This window comes from Lynx rufus, unplaced genomic scaffold, assembly GCF_022079265.1.
Source record: "Lynx rufus isolate CCGP_SWC_20201006 ecotype Redwood Valley unplaced genomic scaffold, mLynRuf1.p SCAF_8, whole genome shotgun sequence".
Lineage (NCBI taxonomy): Eukaryota > Metazoa > Chordata > Mammalia > Carnivora > Felidae > Lynx > Lynx rufus.
Window position 1 is genome coordinate 100,134,250 of NW_025814896.1, and position 19,420 is coordinate 100,153,669.

Genomic DNA, 19,420 nt, shown 5'->3' on the forward strand with positions numbered 1-19,420 from the left:
TACTGCTTGCATTCTTTATCAGAGAATGCAGTTGGATGCTATCTGCTTTTCTATGAACTCACAAGGGTATTTTATCTAATAATGCTGTAGAAATAAATACATAGGATTTGAAAAATACAGTTGCTGCAGGGAAACCATATTGCCACTGCTCAGCTGCATTTAGCTGGAGAGATTGTAGAAGGTTAGGATTTGGTACTTTTACAATTTGTGCTTTTCATTACTTTTGACTCCAAACACTTTCTATTTTATAAATCAGTTTTTCCTGTCTTTAGTGTTTGGCTGTCTTTGCATATTTTTAAATAATAGTTACTTTGAACACATTTACTTGTTTAAAATCAGATCGTGGTACTTTTTTTTTTTTTTTTAACATTTATTTTTGAGAGAAAGACAGAGTGCAAGCAGGGGAGGGGCAGAGAGAGAGGGAGACACAGAATCTGAAGCAGGCTCCAGGCTCTGAGCTGTCCACACAGACATGGGGCTCGAATCCACGAACTGTGGGATCATGACCTGAGCCAAAATTGGACATTTGAACGACTGAACCACCCAGGCACCCCAACATCATAGTACTTTTGATTTTAAGAGTGATATAGCTATTAGTACCCCGGCAGATTTTTTGGAGTTGTGAGCAGGGAAGGAAATGATAGGAGATATTTTGGGGATTCCAGATTTGTTCTGGGATAATCCTATATACATGTGTCATGACATTTTTAAAATCTATTTCTGTAAGAAATAAGTTCCTTAAATGCCTGCTATTTGAGAGTATGTTGTTCTTCCTGGGTAGGGTTTTCATTGCTTTCTACTTTCTTCTATGTTGAAGTTGAATTAAAATCCTGTAAGGGAAGGAAAACAGGCAGTTTTCTGAATGGGAAGGGGAGCACTGGGTAAAATAGCGGGTGTTACACACATTCATTTTGAATTTTTTTTTTCTTTAGCCACTAGTCTGGTTTCTTCTTTGTCCTATAAAATACTGGTTTGTCTAGTTCAGTGTCCAGACAGCTAATTTTAAGTCAAAGAAATGTTCTGCAGGGTTTGTAGAAAGATTTGTAGGAAGGATGGTGTAAAGATGGGAGCTCTTCGACAACTGTTGGCAAATTACAGGGTGACTCAGAAGTTCTTTAAATGCTTTTCAGTCTTGTCTCTTCTTTTCCGGACCTGCCCTCAGATTAAAAAAAAAAAAAAAAAACTGGTAAAATTATTTGAAGATGCCAGTCTTGATGTTCATAGCTGAGGTCATCTTTTTCTAAGAAGCTCTGGCAAACTCAGTCTTACTTGACAAACTGGTTATGCCCTTGAGAAGGGGAACATGCAGAAAGCTTCAGTCCTCAGCAGACTCTAACTTAAACTCACTGTAAACCACACAGACCCACTAACTAAGGTAGAGTTTATTTCTGATTCTTCACTAAAATTGCTTCTTGCTCTCAGGCACTGCCTCCCTGCCCCTGTCTCCCTGCATCTTTCAGGCTCTTCTTGATACCACTAAGAGGTAAGAGGTTCCCATGTCCTTTCTCAAAGTCTACAGGTAATAAATATAGCTTGCACCGGGTTAGATTAAGAAAGTGGAGCTGACATTGGGGTTTTTCTTCTAGGTGAGCATGGGTGCTCATATCTAGAGTGAATTGTGGGCAGGATAAAGAAAAAAAGACAGTTCTGAATCCTTTGGAGTTATTTTTTACTGTTGCTAAATTATTTTTTTTTATGTTTTTAAAATGTTTTATTTTTATTTTTGAGAGAGAGACAGCACGAGCCGGGAGGGGCAGAGAGAGAGAGGGAGAGACAGAATCTGAAGCAGGCTTCTGGCTCTGAGCTGTCAGCACAGAGCCCAACAGCACAAGGCTTGAACCCACGAACTGTGAGATCATGACCTGAGCCGAAGTCAGACACTTAACTGACTGAGCCACCCGGGAGCCCCATCAATGTACACATATAATTTAAATTTCTGCCCAAAAAACGTATTTAAGGAGATGCCTGGCTGACTCAGTCGGTAGAGGGTATGACTCCTGTTCTCGAGGTTGTGGGTTTGAACCCCATGTTGGGTGTAGAGATTACTTAAAAGTAAAAAATCAAGGGGTACTTGGGTGGCTCAGTCAGTTAAGCGTTCAGCTTTTTCTTATTTTTAAGATTTAAATTTATGTATTTATTTTGAGAGAGAGAGCACACATGGAGCAGGGAGGTGGTGGCAGAGAAAGAATCCCATGCAGACTCCACACTCAGTGCAGAGCCCGATGCAGGCTCGATCCCACATACCTGACATCATGACTGAGCCAAAAGCATCACTTAACCAGCTGAGCCACCCAGGTGCCCCAAGCATCCAATTCTTGATCTCAACTCAGATCTTGATCACAGGGTCAGTTCAAGCCCCACCTTGGGCTCCGTGCTGGGCATGAAGCCCTACTTAAGAAAAAAAAAATCTTTAAGTAAGTAAGTAAGATAACATTTAAAACCAAAACTTAGTTATTTAGGACTTTTAAATCATGTATAAAAATGTAAGGAAGGGGCTTCTGGGTGGCTCAGTTGGTTGAGTGTCCAACTTTGGCTCAGATCATGATTTCACAGCTTGTGAGTTCGAGCCCTGTGGCGGGCTCTGTGCTGACAGCTCAGAGCCTGGAGCCTGCTTCAGATTCTGTGTCTCCCTCTCTTTCTGCCCCTCCCTCCCTCTTTGTCTCCCCCCCCCCCCCCCCCCGTCTCTCTCTCAAAAATAAATAAACATTTTTTTACATGAAAAAATTGAAAAAAATATAAGGAAAATTAAAACTTTTGTATATAGCAAACACTCCTAAAATTCTAAATGCTACTCTTTAGAAGCATGTGACACTTCCAACCTAAGTATTAAAATGGGGAGAATGGAACTGAGGAGAAAAATAAATTCAATATGAAGTAACTCCTACTTCATTATAAGTTAATTTCAGTGTTGCGCTGTAACAATAGAAAATTAGATTGTAATCCAGTTGAATGGAGTGCTCACTCAAATCTTGAAAGGACCTATGTCTATATTGGCAAACTGGATGGTTAAGGTGCAAGTGGCTACAACTTAGATAGTTCTAGGCCCAAAAGATTTTCCAGCAGTGCTTTATGTATCTCTTCAAAGCAAAACTCCAGCATTCAGTCTTATATTTATTATAGCTACAGATTTTATAAGATGAACCACTTTTAATTGGGTAGGAGATCAAAAACCTGACATTACCAATAAACCTCAGCAATAGTTAGCTTGGTAGATTATCAACTTTATGTTTGTTTAACTCTAAGGATTCAAATGCATGTGAAGGCTTTTTTATGTGTCTTGGCTTTAAATTCTAATAGCTCTTTTTGGATCATCACTTTTCAGTAAAAGAAATTCTGTTAAAAACATCCCATTATATTGCAAGTGATCAGAAAATTTTGCCTAACAGAACAAGCGTGGGGTATATCTAGAGGTGAGTTTAAGAGCCCTTCGAAAGAAGAGACATGAATTGTAATCTGGTTTGAATAAATAATGAGAAATACATCCCAATTTATAAGAAGAGATGAAACTATAAAAAAAAAAATGGAATTTGTATGAACTTGAATGGTGGCAGGATCACCATGTTCACTGTCTTCATTTCTTAATATTTTTATAACCCAGGATATTAAGTGAACACTGATTTGGTCCTCAGTAAATACTTAATGAATTAGTTAATCCATAGTAACAAAATTATACAATATAACAAATTTGACGGTGAGAACTTTCATTAACTTTCATTAACTAGCCCACCTGGACTTCTTGGCATAGATCCTTTAACTAGAAAACGGACGCAGTTGTAAACAGTAGCCAAGAGAAACCGTGTTTATTGCAGTCCCAGAAGGTGCCCCGTATCTGAAACAGTGCTCACAGGGCTTTGTTACATGTTTTCATTTAAATTTATATAACCTACACATATGAGAAGAAAGGAAGAAGAAAACACCAACTTAAAAAGAAGCTGTTTTTGTAAATGTCCTTTGGACACCTAGCTTGAAACTCAGAGCACAATAAATAAGTACGAGGTTGGCAGAACACATCATGTGGTGAATTTTGATTTCGAAGCTAGCTTAGGAAAAGCCTATGTAATCTTGTATTAGAAAGTTAGTAGAGGGGCGCCTGGGTGGCTCAGTCAGTTAAGTGTCTGACTCTGGATTTCAGCTCAGGTCATAATCTCACAGTTCGTGGGATTGGGGCCCACATAGGAGTCTGCACTGTCAGCACAGAGCCTGATTGGGATTCTCTCTCTTCCTCTCTCTGCCCCTCTCCCACTCACACTCTCTCTTTCTCTCAAAATAAACAAACATTAAAAAAAAAAAGAAAAAAGAACTTTCTCTCCTCCCCATTTATTAAAAAAAGAAAGAAAGAAAGTTGGTATAATATTAACAAAGGAAAATTATTTGACTTGGAATTGTGTTTTTATCTTTCTTGTGCTTATGATGTGGGGGGTGCACAAACTCACTGATCACAAGTAAATAAGCAGCTTTTCTGAAGGCAGTAGAGCTGTGGCAGTTATTCTTCACTGCATTGTAATTTTGCTGCAGAACCTGTAACTCCTCAGATACAAGAGTAATACCTTTAATCTTCTTAACCGTGATTCACTTCATAACTTGACCCACAGCTGTAGTAGAGAAAAGGAACAAGGAGAAGGAATGTTCATGTAATGACTGGACAGAAAGCAAAGTAACAGGAAGGTGGGGGGCTGCAGAAGGGCTTTATGTGAGAAAATGTGTGGGTGCCTGAGAGAAATTGAGTCGTTAGTTATAAATAGGAAGAGGGTGAGGGGAACACAACATTCACTTTACCTTCTCTTCTTTGCCCTCAGAGGATAATGTCAGAATATTCTCTGTTCTAGATCATTCCTGGGTCAATTATTAAGGACAAGTTGGAAAGGGAGATTTTAGTGGCCTTTCTCTAGATAAATGTTCGTGACTTCTGAACGTATCTCCCCAAGTATTAACCAAGAACATTACGTTTAGTATGTAAAGTGTGAAGTGCTTTCTGAGGCCTCTGAATTCTTGGAGTAAGGCAGTGGCTCTCAGCATAACAACTGTAAAACATGTGGCCTTAACCCACACAGACTTTGTGGCCCATCTGAAGAGCAAACTAGCTTATTTGACACAATTGGAGAATAACACAGGAAGGAGTCAGAGGGCTTTGGGACTTCATGTAGGCCTTGAAAAAATGGGTATGATTTCAAAAAGTGGACAGAATGGGAAGGTAAAGGCATTATTCAGAGGGAAGAGACAACATGAACTAAGATGTGGTATTGAGAAAGAAACATAGTAGGTAGAAGGGATGGTAAGGTATTGATTGTTGTGGGAAATAATGGGAAATAAAATGGAATCAGGTGAGTACGGCCAGATACTAGAGAACCATTAAAACGAGAACATTTGTCCACTTGGTCTGGTGGATAATAAAGAGGTTTGACATTTGTTCAGAGGAATAATGTTACTTTCTCCACCATCATGCCACCCGGGCTTTTACTTGGGAATGGAAGGATGGTAGGATTTGAGTGATTCTGTAGTCCTTTTGTGACCGGATGAACCTAATCATAATGATTATGTGGATGAAAATGAATCTTTTTTAAAAAGGGTCCAAAAAATGAACTACCAAGAAGCTGTGCTGCCATAATGATCATCGTTGCCAGACAAACGATGCATCAAACATTTGGTGTGTTACTAGAAAGTAACAATAGAAGATGATATAGGGAAATCACAGCTTTTGAACAGTTACTCAAAAGGAACATATTTCTCAGAGATCTAAAATTAATCAGATAAATGAAATAAATGAGTTTATCAAGTTTCAGAAACCTAGTCAAGAAATACCAATTGTCAAACCAGTTATTTCACTTAAAGTGTTTGCTGCTACAGGGCGCCTGGGTGGCTCAGTCAGTTAAGCATCTGACTCTTGATCTCAGCTCAGGTCATGATCTCACAATTCGTGGGGTTGAGCCCCAGGTCGGGCTCTGCACTGATGAGCCTGCTTGGGATTCTCTCTCCCTCCCTCTCAACAACCCCCCCGCTCATTCTCTGTGTTTCTCTCTCAGTAAATAAATAAACTTTAAAAAAAAGTGTTTGCTGTTAACAAGAAGCTTAGTGTCCCAGAATCTGAGTTCAAGGGCAGTTTCAAGTGGTCTGAGAGGATGATGCTCCAAAGTGGGTCAGCCTCATGGTAAAGAACCAGCCTAGCTCTCAGCATCTGCTGAATGATTTTGGTGCAAGACCGATCTCTCTGTAGTGCTGTGGTCTAGTAGCTTCAGTTCAAGCCAGGTTATATACTGGATCAGATAGACAGTTTTTTAAAATGCATTTTCTGGAACAGTGAACAAAATGGCCAAGAAACTTGTAATGAAGCCTGTCCAAAAAAAAAAAATGGAGAAGAGCTTACTACATCATGAGAACTTAACCCCTCTGTGGTTGTTTTTGTGTCTCCCTCTCTCTGCACCTCCCCCACTTGTGCTCTGTCTCTCTCTCAAAAATAAAAACACTAAAAAAAAAAAAAAAGAAAGAAAGAAAGAAAGAAAGAATTTGAGCCAGGGGATAGTAAATACAACATTTCATGTTTCATTCCTCAGGATATTTATTATTTTTAAATACCGTTGTATATTTAAGCTGTATTTACCAAACTTACCTAATTATAAGATAATTGAGACCCTTGTAAAAAATGTAGATTTTCAAATCTCCTAGAATCAGTTTCCAGGCAGGGGCCTAGAGAACTGTGTTTTTACCAAATATTCTGGATGAATTATATCCTCAGCCAATTTCAGGAAACACTGACTTATGCCAGTTCAATATGCCTGAACGCTGGCAAGTTGTCATTGCGTTAAGATAATGTGTTACATGGAATTTGCTTGTTCAAGTAATAGATGTTACTATATCATGTGGCAGTCGAAGCATGATAAATATTAATGTTGACAGACTCGTAAGTTTAGGGTTAACAGCGTATCTTTTGTGTGGAATTTTTCTGTCCTCTGCAAGATACTGGGTGTGTGGAAGTAAAGACACACTCAAAACTAAGCACTAGTCTACATCCCCATCTCGAAGGTGCTTTTCTAGGGTATAGGGGCTGTCGGTCCTGTTAGGGCATTCTTAGTACATTTGATATCTGTACTTTCCCATTTTGTCTTCCTTCTGGGAATGCATATTCTCAAGGATACCTCTCTCATCTAAGAACATTTGCGTGTGTCCTCAAAGTACTGAAACTTCTACAGTTATCTTTTGTGCAGTTCGAGTTGTGCATAGACCTTAGCCAAAGGCCAGTCTAAAGCAAATATCTTAGAAGGAAGGTGCCTTTTCCTCTTACTGGTTATTTTTTCTTTGGATAAAAATCTTAACACTTGTATTCTTGTCGCATTGTAATAAAGCTCTGCATTGTCCAGCACCTGTTAAATTGTTGCAAAATTGAGGGACTCAAAAATATCTAAGCTGGCTTGTTTGTTTGATTTGTTAAACTGGAGGTTGTTTCTGCTTCTCCAAACCTGTTGGTCTTTTTGTTTTAAGCAAGTCTGGTCACGGTTCCCAAACAACAACCAAATCACACTGTCCTGCATTTCACAAAACTGTTGACAATCTAGCTAGGCAAGACAGAAACACACAAAAAGTAAAATAAGTACAGCGGACACTGCCTGGCAGTATCATAGTACAGGAATGACACAGACAGTAGAACCTAAATTCTTGGGAAAGAGAGTTGATTATCTGTAAATTTATGAACAGATACAATTGCTCTTCTCTCTGACAGAGGAAAAAATGTCTGAACACCTCTGTGGCATCTTCTAAGAAAGGCATGCACATGTTTATCCAGTGCTTTCTTCATTTCTTTGCAGGCACGTTCCTATGTGACCTCCCTTCTTCTTTTGCACACTGTCCTGCTTAAGTGTTATTTCTCATGAGCATCTTTAGGGTTTCTTAAGGATATTTCTCAGACTCCTGAAGCAGATATAATCAGAACAGCTGAATGGGCATAAGAGGAACTGGAATCAAATCAGAGTCAGACTTTCAGGGGACTTGTGCTTTCTAGTCCTGAGAAGATGGTGATTTGCGTTGGCATAGGCTCTGGGAATCAGATAGTTTGTTTTCCCATCTGTTATCCCAGTATTGGCCTTCCAGGTCTCGCCTTGCACCTGCCTCTTCATCTCTTTTACACCACCACAGGCAGGCAGCAAGGTCAACCGAGTGCCTGAATTTTACTCCAGGTGAAAGAATTCAGAGATACAACACGTGTATTGGCAAGATAAATCACATATCCTAGCCTCAGTTCTTTTCTCCCTAGAGAGACACAAGCCTAAAGCTTTGTACACTTCCTGGGGCTCCCTTTGGCTGTGCCCCTTTGCATCAGACCTTTCTGTTTGGTTCTGTTCTTTAGCTCTCAAGGTCTTTACACCTCAAGGCTTGGCTTCCACTCCTAGACCATCATTTACCCATTTGGATTTCTGGAAGAGAAGGGGCCTTTCCTCTCAAAGTTCCTTTCTCTTGATCCTACCCCTCTTCTTCCTGTGTCTCCACTCCTCTCTAACCTACCGCTTCAGAAACCACATTTCCAGCCTCTGAAGGCTCCCCTGAGCTCTGCGTGTGCACACACACTTTATTCCTTTCTCCTATCCCTTGCCCTAAGGCGCACAAGAAGTTGGTCTTCTACTCCTTGACCTTAACCTGAACAAGCTTTTGTTCCGCCTCCCATTCCTCTGAAAGATAGAGTTCTAAAAATGGGCTCCCATCCCCATTTTCCCTTGGAAGTCCTATTCATGAATTTATAGAGCATATTTGCACATTACCAGTAATCACTGTCTTAATATATGAGCTTGTATAGTTGTATTTTAATAAGAGCTTTGCTGTTGTATTTGGAGATTGGCCCTCAAATCTAGCTTACTTTGGGGAGGCTTATGTCTCCGTCTTTACCATTCAAGACCAAACTTAGTCAGATGTGAATGTGCACTAATTAAATAGCACATCTTTAAACAAATTTTTTTTTATGGAAAGTGTTTTGTCAGACCATGCAAATGAATCGGCCAGGCTGTTAGAAGGCTTTACCAGAGCTCAAGTTTGAGCTGTTTGTCTAGAACCGTTGTGTCTGACCCTGAGAGGTTATCTGTCGGAGTTGTAAGTAACAGCGTGGATGTGCCGTAGTTCATATTCAGGCCTCCGTTGCTGTTTACTAGTTCAGGATCTCTACTGTGTTGTTGCCCGGTTAAAACTCAGTTATAGTAAAATATTCATCCAACAAGATGTCTGATCAATATCCATCTATTAAATCTGCTTTCTTTACTTTCATTTCAGATTTGTCCAATATGTGCAGCATTACCTGGAGGCGATCCTAATCATGTCACGGATGACTTTGCAGCTCATCTTACACTTGAACACAGAGCCCCTAGAGATTTAATATCCTTTTAAGAGGCAAGAAGGGATAGAGTTGTTTGTAATGTTTGTCATTTTGATTATTTTTAAGGACAATATACCCAAAGAGATAAACTAACTTCCAAATTATTTGAGTTTATTTGACCTTTCCTAAAAGTGACTCGGTGTTGAGATGCAATTTATTTCTCTTGTTACATGCTGTGCCCGTCACATGAACAACACTCACTGAAAGCCGCCTTGCTCGTCATCTTCACTTCGTTTCGGTCAGATTCCCTTAAGACCGTTTGCCCAGGTGATAAGTCTTCAGCAGGGTGTTTTCATACAAAAGAGGAAAACACTAATCCGAATTAAAATCTAGTTGAGTACAAGGAGAATTTATGTGCTTCCCCTCTGTGTCCTCTGTTGCCGTACCCCATTCTAGTGGGGGATGATGAGCAGGAGTGCATGCCGGGGCTCCTCTCCCTTGGGAGCCCCTTTCTCCAGAGACTGCCATTCCCTGCCCAATCTCTGAGTAGGATCGCATCAGTTCACAGCCAGCTCTGAAGTCCTTTCCCGCTTTCCTTTCCGCTTCCCCTTCGCAAATCTGTCTCTCAGCAGTTGCTGGTGATGTTCCCTGTGATCTTCAAGAGATGAACGGCCCACCGGAGTAATTAATTTTGTGCGCTGTGTGCTTCTCGTCTCAAGTTATGAATTGTTTTTCGAAAACTGTCACCTGTTAACTCAGGGGTCCATTTTCATGTAAAGGTTTCAGTATTCATTGCAGTTTGAAGTGGTTCAAGAGCTAATCACGACTTTCCTCTTTGCCAGACTTTATTCTGATTTCTTTGATTGCCTCCCGGCAACCATAATCCAGCCATAGTCCTACTGAGGAAGAAACTGGCTTGACGGTTTTCTTGTCCCCCAGCTCCCATCCCTTGCTCACAGTTCCCAATGTTCTAATTGGCAGCATGGCCCTTCCGAGTTAGGGGAATAAAAGAAAACGAAAGCGAATACAAGGATATGGAGCCAACCTAAGAAATGAGAATGTCAGCCAGACCTGAGCCAGTCAAGGACAGAGGAACAGATGACACCACTTTTCCTCTCTCCTAAGTGCTGAGGACATGAAAGCATAATGAAGAAAGTTGTGATTTTTTTGTTTTTTTCTTGAAGAGAATAAGAAAACCTGAATGGGGCAAGAATACTTAAGTCTTTGAGTCACTTCACATTTTATATGAAAGAATCTTACAACAATACGGAGCAGGGTTATGCTTGATCCCTGTTCTGCACCATCTTCATGGAGAAGCTAGGCAAGTAATTGCAAGCCAGGCTGTTACCCTGAATCCTGAACTTTTTCAGCAAGTTCGGGGTCCTGTAATGAAATTAGTATCCATTCAGTAGAATGTCCCATGTCACCTACATCCATTTTTGTGAGATTTTTATAAGTCCCTGGTTATCAAGAGAACATTAAATTATGCAAAATAAAAATAGGAGAAGGCATATGTTACATTATAGATTCCTAACGAGTATTGCCATTAAGCTCTGGAAAACAAAATGTTGACATTGCAGTTATCCTGGAAATATACTGATTTTTCAGGTACTTCAAGTGATTCTGTGTGGTGACTTTGTCATGAAGGAATAGCTTCTCTCCGAACCTCATAGGCACCAGAATTTTTTTTTTTTTTTTTTTTGCTGTTTAGATGGAACCTTCCTAAAGTGTACTTTTTACACCTAGATGCTTTTTTAAAAACAAAATATGGTGATCATAACATTACTTCCTGTAAAACCTAAGCCATTATCATGAATACCATGATGAAACAGTACACATTATAATGGCACCTGAGGGCTTCAGTAATCACTCATCCTATCCTTAAATCACTCCAAAATCATCGGCTGAAAACTGGAAAGCCAGCAAAGTTATTCTGCACCAGGGCGCCTGGGTGGCTTAGTCGGTTAGGTGTCCCGACTTTGGATCAGGTCATGATGTCACAATTCATGAGTCTGAGCCCCACATCAGGCTTTCTGCTGTCAGCATAGAGCCCACTTGAGATCCTCTGTCCCCCACTCCCTCTCTGCTTCTCACCTTCTTGCGCTCTCTCTCTGGCTCTCTCAAAAATATTTTCAATAAACGTTTTTTTAAAAAAGTCATTCTGTACCATATAGCTGTTCCGTGTACTGCTTTGAAAGAAAAGTCTCTTTGGCTGTGCTTTACCCATACATTTGCCTGTGTGGAAACACAAGGTTGTCTTCATGAGTTTGGGCGGCTGTTTGCTGTTCAGCACCTTCTTTACTTTGAGTCAGCTGTAGAAGGTGGGTTAGGCTGCTAGCTTTGACTTTTGTTTTGTTTTGTTTTGTTTTTTTTAAGTAATTTCTTCTGACAGCCAGCCAGGCACCCCTCGGAATTTGACCTCTTGATAAATGTGGTGTTACTCTCTCTCTGTCCACTGCTATTAAAAAATTCAAATCTAGGGGCGCCTGGGTGGCGCAGTCGGTTAAGCGTCCGACTTCAGCCAGGTCACGATCTCGCGGTCCGTGAGTTCGAGCCCCGCGTCAGGCTCTGGGCAGATGGCTCGGAGCCTGGAGCCTGTTTCCGATTCTGTGTCTCCCTCTCTCTCTGCCCCTCCCCCGTTCATGCTCTGTCTCTCTCTGTCCCAAAAATAAATAAACGTTGAAAAAAAAATTAAAAAAAAAAAAATTCAAATCTATTTCAGTTTAGCAGCAGCATTAAAAAACAACTTGAAGACAGATTAAAACTAATAACCAAAAGGAGTCTTTTATTCCTGAATTTAAATTATTCATGCAGGGGGCACCTGGCTGGCTCAGTCAGAGAGCATGCAACTCTTGATCTCAGGTTGGTGAGTTCGAGCCCCATGTTGGGTGTAGAGATTACTTAAATAAATAAAACCTAAAAAACTGTAAAAATGTAAATAAAACTGCTCATACCATTCTTTTCTATTCCAGATGATAATTGAGACTTGATTAGCATAGCTCCCCTCAGATAAAAAAAATTGATGCTTATTAATTTTGGTTACTTCAGTATGAACATATATGAAATTCAGCCCTGAGGTCAGGGTAAGGCGATGCCTTATCTTGGGAGTCTGACCCAATGGTGCCCTTTACCCCACCCGGTTATTGTCGCTGGAGGCTAGGAAGAAATTTGTTCCTATCTGGAAAAACATTTTTCCCTTTGAAAACACACACACACACACACTCACACTCACTCATTCACTCACATGTTGCTTTATATTTGAGTGTCTTTTTTTTAGCGTTAATAGCCCTTGTAGATATGGTTGTGATGTTTGCATTCTAAATGAAATGTGCTATCTTTAAATGCTTACAATTTAGGAAATCTGCATGTCTGTCTAACAGGGGCTCGGGTGATTTTTTTTTTTCTTTCTGTGAAATACTTGGGTTCTTTTCTTAACTTTGGAGTTACGATGAATCGAGTGGTGTTCGACATGTACGTAGAATGTTTCACCCTGGCCGAGGACTAGGAGGTCCTCGTGCTCGTAGATCAAACATGCACTTTACTAGCAGTTCTACTGGTGGACTTTCTTCCTCTCAGAGTTCATATTCTCCAAGCAATAGGGAGGCCATGGATCCTATAGCTGGTAAGTTAGTTTCCCATTAATAAAGGAAATGGCCAGGGAGGGGGCCTTCCTTTAAAATGTTTTGGTGGAATTTGTGGTTTTAGTCTCTCATCATGCTCCTACATTCCTTCACAGAACTTCCCCGAATTTTATTAGTATGAAATATTTTAAAAGTGGGCAACATAAAGTAGTTCATATCATTCTGACATTTCTTTAAGCACTTAGAGCAGAAGATACTAAGAAATGGCTCTGGGTTCTATTTGTGGCCTGTATTGAAACCCAAGAAAATGATCAAAGATTTCAGAGTCGGAAGACTTTCAGAGTTCCATGGTTCAACCCCCCAAACACACAGATAATAAAACTAATTGACAAGACTAGAGAATTAAGCTCTTCTCATAGAAGAAAGTAAAGTAGGAGTTTCTCTATTCTTGCCTTGATTTGAGAACTATACTCTTAGGGAACATACTGAAAAGTATGTGTTTCAGTAGCTTGAGAAAATCTTATTTAAAAAACGACAACATTTGAATATGTAGTTCATAGCCAAGTCCTCTGGGCTTAGTACATGACCAACCTGGGAAGCCAGCAGCAGAGCAAAGAGGTTGGAGGTGAAAATACAATGTCAGAAATCACAGTAGCCTGAGACTGTAAGATGCACGAAACACAGACAGGCTAAGGTAAGACTCTGGGAAGCCTGTACAAGTTCTGAAATGTGTGCGCATGGTGAATATGTGCCTGAAAATCGTGATGCACCTTGCAGAACACCCTGGGACGCTGGTAAGTGTGGATCTGTGGTACAAACTAGGAACAGTTTTACTCATAAAATGTTCTTTAAAATGTACAGACCTACAGATATAACCTCTAAATTCCAAATGTGCTTTGGGCATTTGGATGTGCAATAAACCCTGTGAACTGAGTTTTGGGGATTTTAAAAAATACTTCTTCATCCAAAGGGAATATTTACCTACTGTCTTTGTTAGTAGGCTGTAAAAGTTCATTTCTGGAAACAAAATTCAAAAGTGAGAAATTCTTTCCAATTTTTTCTGCCGATGGAAATTAGTTTATTTTAGTTGTAGGCTATATGAAAGAATGGTTGTAAGAACCTGTGGGATAAAACAACAGTGAGCTAGAAAACAGAAACACCCGTTAAAGAATTTTAACGACGAAGAGTATTTGCTAGTAAGGCAGACAATTCCACGTAATTCCATGTAAGCTAGGTGGAACTCTCCCATGTGGGACAAGGTGCTTCCTGCACCCTACTTAGATGAGGACTCAGGGACAAAGGTCCACATTGCTCTTGATGAGTTCAACCTTATCGAAAGAAGAGAGTCTGGATTGTAACAGGCCACTAACTAGGCTGTACAGTCAGGAGCCAGTCAGCCTTACTGAACATCACCAGTGATAGTCCAGTGGTACTCCAGGACTCTCAAATGACAGTACCAGAAAGTACCAGAGACAAGGCAAAGGTGAGTGGTGCAAGGGTCACAGATAGAAATGATCTGGGCCTCTTGGATGTAATTCGGATCATCATTCAATCATTGAGTAAATGTTTGAGGCCTACTATGCGCCAGGCACTGTTCTAGGAGCTGGAATAGTATAAATGGTAGACTTGACCCCTCCTTTCATGGAGCTTGTATGGAGAAGGTTTATATTATGATTGGGCCAGCAGATGATCCACTTTAATTTACTACAATATTAAGAGAAAGTATAACTAAATTAGTCCATTAAGCAGCAATCTGTTATGTTCTGCTTAAAAATAATTGTATGTGGGTTAATATTCATGGATTTGCATTCTCCATGCACAACAGCCGCTACCTCCAGGAGGCATTCTAAAAGGTACCGAGGGGCGGCGCCTGGCTGACTCAGTCAGTAGAGCATGCGACTCCTGGTCTTGGGATTGTTAAATTCAAGACCCACGTCGAGTGTAGAGATTACGACCTACAAATAAAATCTTTAATAAAAGGAAAGGTGCTGAGCTCCCAGCTGAACTTTATGTTGCCATGGATACCCACCTGCCTGTTGGCCATCGTTTTTAATGCTCCTCTAAAAGCCCGACCTTCAGCCTTTTGTTTCCCGCAGCATCTAACGAGACATGTTATAACCCCCTTCGTTTCCGTTGGCAGAGCTGCTGTCTCAGCTGTCAGGAGTGAGGCGGTCCGCGGGAGGACAGCTTAACTCTTCGGGCCCTTCCGCTTCGCAGTTGCAGCAGCTGCAGATGCAGCTGCAGCTGGAGCGGCAGCACGCGCAGGCGGCGCGGCAGCAGCTGGAGACCGCCCGCAACGCCACCCGGCGCGCTAACACGAGCGGCGTCACCACCACGATCACGCAGTCCACGGCAGCGACCAACATCGCCAACACGGAAAGCAGTCCGCAGACTGTCCACAATTCCCAGTTTCTTTTAACAAGGTAGCTCGTCTGTCCACACAGCTTTGACAAGCAGTGGTTGGCTGGCGCCACGTGGTCTGAAATGATCTTTTCTCTCTTGTGCCTTGTCCGTGTTCTTAAAGGCTGTGTTTGATCCGACCCTTAAAACTCACGATCTCTCCGCAAAACCGCATATTCAGTATTTCCCCGAGAATATAAAGAATAGTGGTTAACACAGCACTGCTAGTGGTCTCGTTCTGACAGTAAATTATCATCTCATGTGAATTTTTCCCCGTTTTGCCCATACAACTGAAACACCATTCTCATTACATTCTGGGGACATATTAGGTATCTTTATTGTCATAATTAACATTGCTTTCCTTTTATTGCCAGTTTCAGTCAGCTGTGAAACATAAAAGGTAGGGGAGAGGATTTCACAACATAGTGGTTTTCTCCTGAGAATTTCTAAAGAAGCAGGATTTAAGTTCTTGAAATTGGCACAAACAAAAGTGACAGTTTTCAAAAATTTTTACCATAGTGCAACAAATACTGTGTGCAGTACATACAGTAAATGGTTTTACTGGATGGAATAGAGTTCTTACCTGCTTCTGAAAACTACCATCAGCAACTGGACATCTTTTTCTCCCAAGCCTGTTGGCATTTTATGTGACTTTTAAGAACATAAGGAATTTTAGAAAGAGCAGTGATGAGAAGACTTAGGCTCAACAGGTAATGAACCTGGAATAATCTGGGCCTTTAACAGAGCATAGAGGAATATAAAGTAAAAACTGGGAAGTGAAGGAGAAAAGCAGTGTAATGTATCAGTTACCTCCAAACTGATGCTAGAAGACAATATTAGTTCTCTGTATATTTCATTTATATCATACTTGTAAATGTCTCTGTTGGTACAGTGGCACCTGTGCCTAGTTATAAATAATATGTTTTGGATGCAGAATAAAAAATGATTGCGGACCCCTGTCTAGAGCCCCAGGTTTGCCACTACCTAGTTCGGACCTTTGGCAGATCACTTCTCTATACCTCAGTCTTATCATCAACAGCCTATGAGTTTTGCCTCATGAGAAAGAGAATTATTTTGAGGATGAAATGGAATATTGGTATATGTATGGTCTAGCTCAGTATCTGACATATAATAAAGGCCCAATTAATGGTTCCCGTTATTCTCATTTGTTAGGGGCTAAGGAGGAGGTTTCAGGTGGGGGAATTTACCTTGGGATTATCTCTGCAAAGACAGTAACTGTGCTTGGTGATTACCAGAAAATGTTGCTTCAACATAAACCGCAGAGCCACAGATGGAGCTACCCTTGCTGCCATGTAGCCTTACCTTTTTGGGTCTTCCAGCTTGGCAGGTCTAGATACTTAGCTCAACAGGAGACCTGACAATGTGTATATCCACTGAGAGTTCACTGACTGTGGGTGGAATGAATGAATGTCTTTGGAAAAGACATCTTCTCACCCTTGACGCTTGGCCCGTTCTTTTTCTTTAGCCTGAAACTCAGTGGGCTTGATTTGGGATTTTTCTCTCTGCAGTTCTTCTACACCACACCCAACTCCTAGGGCGTGGTGTGGGTGGCCTCTGAGCAGCCTTCCTGGATTCTGGTCATAGCTTCTTGAAGGGCCCCTTCTGTCATCTGATACAGTACGTTGCACATATCTTACAGTTTACAGACCACTTTTCCTACCTTTCACTGTATCATTTGATCCTGACTGGTAAGATCTATCTTAGGTAGTATTTCCAGAAAAACGTTACCTGGGACTTTATATATTCTAAGGAACATGTAGAGTTACTTATGTTCAGGGTTTTTTTCTTGACAAACAATTTTGGGCAAAACTAACTAACAAAAGTAGTTCATTTATTGTTGGGCTTCTCAGAACTTTAACTATATTAATACGCATTATGAATCTTTAAGGGGAGGAAAGCTTCAAGGCTGTAGTATTTCCAAAGAAAAAACCTGGTCTCTGGTCACGTAGCCCTTATGTGATCTCTGTGGGGCCCAAGCCTTATCTTTGGCCTCTTTAACCAGGCACAGTTCCTGTTCATGGCACCCTGGAACTCATCGTGGGGAAACCGTTGCCTTGGAATCCAAATTGTGGATCTTTTAGAAAATTATTGTTGCAGTGCTTGGGTCAGATTTCAGTCTTTTTGGCAATAGAGTCAGCTAACTGGCTAACTCCCAGTTTGAAGATCTTCACAAGCTTTGCAGTTACTTCTAGATCCCAGATGAAGTTTGGCACATTAGGAGATCTAGCCCCGGTACCAGATTTTATCTACTTTTTAGGAATGAAATATTTTCTCAGTTATTTACTAGAAATAAAAACAATAATATTATAGGGTACCTGGCTGACTCAGTCAGTAGAGCATGTGACTCTTAATCGTCTTAAAAAAGAAAAAAAAAAAACAGTAATATTGCAATTACATGCTCTCCAAAGTGTTGGGGATCTCAGGCTATATGTCTCTGCTTTGCTCACTGTGTAGGTAGTCTTCTGTGTATCATCAGTCATTTCCTTTCAGTGTGAATTTAATGGCTTTTATGTAATTACTTTTCAGATCCTTTTGCTTCAAGTTCTGAAATTTAGATCTTTTCAATTGTCTCTGAGCCATAGGTGTAATCATCCAGTGGTTTTCCATAGATGTAATCATCCAGTGGTTTTGAACTTGACAGCTGTTAAGATTTTGAGCATGTCACTTAACCTCTGCTTCAGCTTCCTCTTCCTGTAAAATGTTAGTAATATGACCTAACTCATAGGAGTTAAAAGAGATAATAACCTACAGAAAGCACTTAGGACAGAGTTTGACCCATAGTAAGGGCCCGGTATGTATTGTCACTTTCAGCATAGATAGGACAGCAGAGAGCAGGTGCCTGTCCCTGAGGAGCATGGGCTCTAAGTGCACCATCTCTGGGCAAGGCACCTGTCATACATGCCTGCCAGGCACCCTTGCACTCTCACAGTCTTCTCCCTGTTTGGTTACTTGTCGTGACCCCAGTGCTCCAGCTAGTATCCCTTTCTTTCTTTACCCCCCCCCCTTTTTTTTAAAGTTTATTTAGTTTGAGAGTAAGAGAGAGAGCGCGTGTGTGCATACGCTGGGGAGGGGCAGAGAGAGAGGGTTAGGGTTAGAGAAACCCAAGCAGGCTTGATCTCACAAACTGTTATGACTTGAGCCAAAACCAAGAGTTGGATGCTTAAGTGACTGAGCCACCCAGGCTCCCCTCCCTTTCTTTCTTTGACACTAAGAATGTAGAGAAATAAAATCAATAACTGAAACTAAGCAGAACTTTGCTTAAGTCATTTATCAGGTGAGTAACAAGAATTCAGCTCTTAACATCTGTCCAGTGTCCATGCAGATGAACCAAGTTTCCCAGCGTGATGCAGATTTCATAAGTGCATATATCAGATGAGCGTACCCGGCTCTTAGTCCGCCCTGCTGTTCAGTCCTGGGTAGGAGAAACAGGGTTGGGGCAGGTGGGGGAGGGCATGTGCGTGTGTGTGTGTTTTCCTGACCTCTCACCCTTCAGGAGGTATCTTCATTTTAGGAAGAATTAGATGGAAGTAATAGAGAAAAGTCAAAGGAACTTCTAGGGGTTTTTTTCAGCCGAATATTCTAGTCACCAGTTTTTGTGACCAGTGTTGCTCCTTTTCCTCGTTTTACTGCCCACGGGTGAAATTCTGGTTAGGAACTCACTACTTCCTCAAGCATACTACCTATTGGAAATTTTGTTTTCCTCTGAAAAGTGCTCACCACCACTTTTTCCAGAGGGAGCATGAGAAGTCTAAGTGTATTTTTTCTCATTGAACCTAAGGAAAGCGTAGATTTGCACCTTGGGTAGCGGTGTTGCTCGAAGTGTGGGGAGTTCACCTCAACGTGATGGAGGTGATACATTAGAGCAGAGTGTTTCAGCAGTATGTCTCAGAGTCCGAGTTCTGCCACCTAAAAGAAGACATTGTCGAAATTGACCCTGCACTTGTGCGCTGACATCTTACCGGTAAGACCGTTTCTTTTTTCTGTTTCGCAGGTTGAACGATCCTAAAATGTCGGAAACAGAGCGCCAGTCCATGGAAAGTGAGCGTGCGGACCGCAGCCTGTTTGTCCAAGAGCTCCTTCTGTCCACTCTAGTGCGTGAAGAGAGCTCGTCCTCCGACGAGGATGAACG

General features: G+C 41.1%; 1 protein-coding gene across 2 annotated transcripts in view; it reads left to right on the top strand.

Moving 5' to 3' along the window:
• The window catches only part of KCMF1 (potassium channel modulatory factor 1), a 79,083-nt gene that overhangs the window by 59,177 nt on the left and 486 nt on the right, over positions 1–19,420 (top strand). For both annotated transcript variants that reach the window (XM_047068593.1, XM_047068592.1), the window contains exons 4-7: positions 9,247–9,348; positions 12,737–12,911; positions 15,011–15,293; positions 19,283–19,420. The exon at positions 19,283–19,420 is cut by the window's right edge and continues 486 nt beyond it. In XM_047068593.1, the coding sequence (XP_046924549.1) occupies positions 9,247–9,348; positions 12,737–12,911; positions 15,011–15,293; positions 19,283–19,420 (698 nt within the window). The remainder of the gene's footprint in view (positions 1–9,246; positions 9,349–12,736; positions 12,912–15,010; positions 15,294–19,282) is intronic.